The 5878-nt window shown below is 65.0% G+C and overlaps 1 protein-coding gene across 1 annotated transcript; it reads right to left on the bottom strand.

Moving 5' to 3' along the window:
- Positions 1-1340: 1340 nt before the first annotated feature.
- On the bottom strand, positions 1341-5201 carry NXPH3 (neurexophilin 3). The gene is made up of 2 exons (XM_062216478.1): positions 5104-5201; positions 1341-2893 (listed from the first exon to the last, which is right to left on the bottom strand). Exons 1-2 carry the CDS (start codon positions 5155-5157, stop codon positions 2189-2191), a joined length of 759 nt encoding a protein of 252 aa, XP_062072462.1. The 5' UTR covers positions 5158-5201; the 3' UTR covers positions 1341-2188.
- Positions 5202-5878: the final 677 nt, after the last annotated feature.

Raw genomic sequence — 5878 nt, 5'->3', positions numbered from 1 at the left:
TCCTACCCAGCTCTCTGCTGTGGCCTGGGAAAGCAGTACAAGATGGCCCAAGTCCTTGGGCCCCTGCACCCATGTGGGAGACCTGGAAGAAGCTCCTGGCTCTTGGCTTCGGATTGGTGCAGCTCTGGCCATTGAGGCCAATTGTGGAGTGAACCAGCAGATGGAAGACCTCTCTCTCTGCCTCTCCTTCTCTCTCTGTGTGTAACTCTGACTTTCAAATAATAAATAAATCTTTTTTTAAAAAAAGAAAAAGAAAAGCCAAGTCCCCGGATTCCCTGGAAAGACAGGTCCCCAGGAGCAGCCACGGGAATCGCCGGGGCTGTGGGCAGCCGAGCAATGCCCAAGGTGTGGTCCCTGAACCGTCAGCATCTGCCTGGCCCTGGGGAGAAATGCATATTCTCAGGCCTCGCCCCGATCTGCTGAGTTAGGAACTCCAGCAGCAGGCAGCAATCTGTGTTTGGATGAACCGCCTGGGTGACCCTGATGCCCACTCCCATGGGAGAACCACTGGACCAGGCAAGCTCCTCGTGTTGCAGTGGAAGAAACTGAAGGACAGCCAGAGAGCAGAGCGGACGTAGACACGGCCACGCAGAAGAGCTGGGCACTTGGCCCAGCAGCTAAGCTGCCACTTGCAATGGCCACGTCCCTATGAGAGTGCCTGAGATCTCCGCTTCTGATCCGGCTCCCTGCTATGTGCATCCTGGGGGGCAGCAGTGATGGCTCAAGTCCTTGGGTCCCTGCCACCCACGTGGGGGACCTGGGTGGAGTTCTTGGCTCCTGGCTGTTTTCTGTTGCAGGCATTTGGGGAGTGAACCAATGGACGGAGGATTGCACTCCCCCCCCCCCCCCCCGCACCACCACCCCCCCCCCCCGCCGCCCATTCTCTCTGCCTTTCAGATACAACTGAAAAATAAAAAAGGTTTTAAATGTCTTTTAAAAAAAAAGAAAAGGAATGGCAGAGCTAGGACCCCCGCCTGGGCCCTAACAGATGGTGATTCAGCACAGGCAGTGCAGGCCTTTGATCTGTTCTACCAAGATCTCTTCCCCACCCCTGGCACCACACACAGGCTGCTCAGGTTTCCTGGTGCTGGCTCTGGTGGCCTGGGAAGAGGGCTGGAGAGAGAAGCCCTGGACCTTCAGTCCAGCACTGTCACAGCCCTGCCGCCATCTGAGAGCCGCGCCCAGGGCCCTCTGCTCCGGGACGACTTGGACCCCAGCGTCCCTGGGAAACCTTTATTCCCTGCTCCCACAACAAGACTCTGCACACAGAAGTCAACAATCGGGTGATATCACAGACCCCACCCCCACCCCGCACCCCACCCCCCGCCCACAGACACGCACTAGGGGACTGGTCCGGGACCTTCCACAGGGTGGTCCCAGCCAGCCCACCACCCAGAGGGAGGCCACAGCCCTGCCTGGGAGAGGCTGACCATTGAGGGACCACGCTCTGTGACAAGGATGCTCCCAGAGGAGCCAGTAAGGGATAGAGTGGAGGGGGGACACGTGGCACACTGAAGACCTCCACTCGTGGCCACAGTGGTCTCCCAGTGGCCTCAGCTTATAGACGGGTATGCATCACAGGAGGGTGGGGAGGAGGGGGAGTGCTGGCAGGAGGGGGACTCCAGAAAGGGGTCACCTGGCTGCTGACGGGTGGCCCATGGGTCAGGACCTCAAATACTCCGAGGGTCACCACTTCAGCCCCGTGCTGTGCTATGGGAAGGTCAAGGGCTCAGGGCTGCCCACTGGACTGAGCTGAAGAGGCTCTCCTGCCTCACCCCTATCTGAGCTCCCGGGGGTCCCTGTCTCAGTCCTGAACCCTCAGGGGACCACCTGGCGTCCACTCCCTGACGCTGTCCTCACTCAGGATGGCGGGAGGGAGCCAGGATTTGGGCTCTTTGCTGTGACTCGATCAGAGCCACCGTGGGCTTCCTGCCCAGGGGTCTCAGGGCCCCAGCATCTGCCTTGGGCTCCATGGGGGCGCCCCATGGGGCTGCACAGGATGCCTGCTCCTCCACCAGTGCTCCCATGCAGCAGGTGCACACAGCCCAGGCTGTGGCCAGCACTGGGGACCCCGGCCCTGATTGGCAGCTCCTCTTCACCACCTCCCTCCCTGCCTGAGGCCCAGCCCTTCCCTGCCCAGCGTCCAGACAGATGGCCTCCTGCATCTGTCCTCCGGCCCTACCCAGGGTCACCCCGAGGGGTAGTAGGGGGTTTCGCTATGGTAGTTGTAATCTGGGCACACCTTCTGGACCAGCCGGTAGTCCGTGCTGTAGAAGGCAATGTAGACGCACACAACCTTGAAGGGCTGGGAGCAGCTCCAGGTGGCGGAGCTCTGGGCGTGGTCTCGGGAGCAGGTCTTGGCCGGGTCGTGGGTGCAGAGCGAGGTCCTGCGGCCCCGTTCCACCTTCTCCCACTCCATGCGGCAGTTGAAGATCTTGGAGGCCTTGGCTTCGATGAAGATCTGCTGCTCCTGGTGGAACTCTACAGCTTTGCTGGGGGGCACGAGACTGATGGAGATGTTGCCCTGGCCCGTGGCGTTGTGGCGGAAGTGGACGCTGAAGGTCCCGTTGCCGTGGTCCACTATCTTCCCCGTGACCAGCAGGTTCAAGGCCACCGTCTTGATGTTAGAGTAGAAGTCGCCCCAGCCAAAGATTTTCTTCACCTTGGCCGAGGGTGAAGGGCTGTGGCTTGGGCGGTTGGGGGGCTGCCCAAGGACCCCCCAAGCTTCTCCGGGCGGAGCCAGCAGCCCTAGGAGCGTGGGGTTGGCCACAGGGCGGGACTTCGGTGAGATGTGGCCCCGCTTCCGAGGCATCCGGGGCCGAGGGTGGCCCTCGTGGTCGTCGTGGTCAGGGTCCTCCGAGCCAGGGGGGCCGTCATCCTGGCCACAGATGACCTAAGGAGGGCGTTGGAGGAGAGTGAGAGCCCTGTCCCAGGCAGGGCCCAGTGCTCTCCCACCCCCGCCAGCAGCCTCTCCATTCTGATTGGGGGGGGGGGTGCATGCTGGGGTCAAGTGCGCGCTCTGGCTCAGGTCCTGGTCCTGTCTCCTGTTCTGACACTCAGGTCACCCCACCTCTGCTTCCCAGCGCCCTGTCTCAGGCCACTGGTCATGGTCTGAAAGACTGGGAATTCCCTCCACTGGCCTGTGGTACGAGGACACAAGGCCCCTATCCTTGGGGAGCTCCCAGTCTGATGGAGGAGGCTCACTTCCTGCTCTTGGAAGAGTCCCTATCTGGTGACAGACGCGTCATCCCTGAGCTTAGAGTCCTCAGTCTGATAGGAGAGGCAGTGACTCTGCCAAGGTGAAGTTCACAGGCTGATGGGGGAGTTAGGCTCTCTGCCTGCAGGAGCCCTGAGTCAGATAGGGGAGCCCCAACTCTAGGCTGGGAGAGCCCCTAGTTTGACAAGGGAGGAACAGCTCCTGCTTTGGGGGGCTCCCATCCCTACCCCAGGATAACGTCTACCCTGGGATACCAGGAGAAGCGGCAGACAATGACACAAGAAAGCAGACTTCGGGAGAGTCTGTGTCAAGCACAAATGCAGTGTAGTCCCAGTGAAAAGACGAGGGGGAGACCAGGAGTGAACCTGCGCCCGGGCTGGCTGAGGGGTGGAAAGACAGACGCTTCTCTGGGGAGCCCTGACCGCGACATGATGTTCCTTGCATCACAAGGAAGGAGTTCTTGCTGTCCCCACTTCCCAGCTCCATCTCTCTGAGGCTGAGGTCACATAGGGTCAGCCCTCCCAGTAACACACACTCCCGGCCTCATGGGCCAGATGCGGCCTTTTTTAAAAACCGAGTTTTATCCGAGCCCTGTCGCCTTGGCGTCTCCTGGAAACTCCTGACAGGTCCCACCTGGGAAGGCTGGAGCAGCGGGCTTGACAGAGCTGAGCTTGGGGACAGCTCTGCAGGGCGAAAGGGACTTTCCTTTCTCCTGGGGGCGGTGGCCTGGTTGTGTCTTTGCTTTTCCAGGAGTCCTGGCCCTCTGGTCTGTGCTTCCAGCACCAGGGCATGGCGCTGGGCAGCAGGCGGTGACCCTCGGGTGTGCATGGGGGGTGCGGGGGGTCTTCACGCCCCTCTCTGGCTTTGGTTGTGCCTGCAGATGTACGCTGTGGCCCAGCGGTCTCTGCCCCCACGGCCAGGGCTGGCCTTGCCTCTCAGGCCCCAGCGCTGGGCCCGAGGGACAGCCGCCAAGGGAGGCTCCTGGGGCTGGGCTCCGGGCTGCAGACCTGTCTGTATGTGGCCCGGGAGGTCACAGCAGAGCGCTGGAGGACCGAGAAAAGGGCCACAAGTGGGGACAGGAGAAGGGGAGGGCTCTCTCCGCGGCGGACCGCAAGGCGGATTATTGTTTTGAGAGCAGCGGCAGATCCAGATGTGCCGGTAGGGCTTCTCCACGGCAGGACTGGGGCGTTGGCGGTCGTTGGGTCGGAGGGGAGTGAAGCCGCGGGTAGGGGTCGGGCTCCCCGGCGTCCTGGGCCGCTAGGGAGCCGCGAGCCTGCGCTCGGGGGAGCGGGCTCTGGGCGCTCCGCTCAGCTGCCGCGAGCGCCCGGGGCGGGAGCCGCCTGCCAGGGTCCTGTGGGGCTCGGGCTGCGCGCAGCCGGGAGAGGAGAGGAAAACAACAGGCGGGGAGGGCGGGAGCGCGAGGGAGGCGGGCGGGAGGGACGCGGGGCCGCCCCCGCCTGGACCCGCCGCGCGCGCGGAGGCACCCAGAGCCCGGGGATCGGGGAGAAGCCTCTGTCCCCGGACGCGGCAGGTCCCCGGCTCCACGCCCCTCGCCAGCCGCCTTCCGCGCGTCCCGGGGCCCCGGGCAGGGGGGTCAAGCAACCCGTGGCGACCCAGCTCCCGGCCTTTCCCGCGGCGCCTGTCGCACCTCCCGCCACCAGGCGCGGAGTGGGTGGGCCAGCCACACACCCGCTCCCCGCCCCTATTAACCCTTTCCGTCCAGCCTCCGGCCTCGGACCCGCCCTCTCCCCCAGCCTCCTGTCTTCCCTTTCCGTCCCCGGGATGCCGGGGGAAGGGAGAAAGTTTCAGGGCTCGGCAGCTTCCCGCGCTCTCCCCGGATCGTGCGGGCCCCCGCCCCTCGGCGCAGCTCCCCGCGGGCCACTCACCAGGTACAGGCTGCCCTGCACTAGGAACACGAAGCAGCAGCGGGTCAGTTGCATCTTCCTCCTTGTTCGCCTCCTCTGCCTTCGGGGTCCCAGGCGCCGTCCTCCCCTTCCTGCGCCTTCAGGCGCGCCGGCCCATGCTCCGGTCCCGGCGGCTCGCGGCCCTCGGCTCAGCCAGTCGCCCAGGACCGACCCCGCCCCCTTCGATCCAGCTGTGCAGCCGCCGCCCCCTCCCCAGGTCCAGCTGCGCGCGGCGCGGGCCCTGCTCGAAGTCCCAGATGTGCGCCCCGAGAGCCTCGAAGGGCCCCAGCTGCTCGGCGGCTCCGCCGCCCCAGCTCTGCGCTCGGCGCCCCCCTCGGCTCCAGCGGCGCCGCTCTCGCCCAGATGTGCTGGGGACCTGCGCGCGCGCCCGTCCCCGGTGCTAATTCCCCAGACCAGACGGCCCCTCCCGCCCCGTCGTGGCGCGCCCCCTGGCGGACGCCCCGCGCCGCGCTGCGTCCCTGACGCCCGTTCCCCGCGCTGCGCCCCGCCAGACTGGAGCGCTCTGGGCGCCCCGGCGACTCCCGCTTCCTCGTCCCTCCCACCGGCGGCGGCGGCGGCGGCGGCAGGTACAGTGAGCCCCGCCGGTACCTCCGGATTTAACTCCTCCCCTGCCGGCCCGCAGCACGGGCGCCTAGGACACTGGCTGGCCAGCCCGAAACGGGCAGGACGCCAGGCCGGGGAACTCTTGGCAGAGGCAGGGAGAGAACGGTGACCGGGGTGGTAGGAGCTCTACCTT

This window comes from Lepus europaeus, chromosome 18, assembly GCF_033115175.1.
Source record: "Lepus europaeus isolate LE1 chromosome 18, mLepTim1.pri, whole genome shotgun sequence".
NCBI lineage: Eukaryota > Metazoa > Chordata > Mammalia > Lagomorpha > Leporidae > Lepus > Lepus europaeus.
Note: the sequence above shows the minus strand (reverse complement) of the source record. Positions and strands in the feature narration are given on the sequence as shown.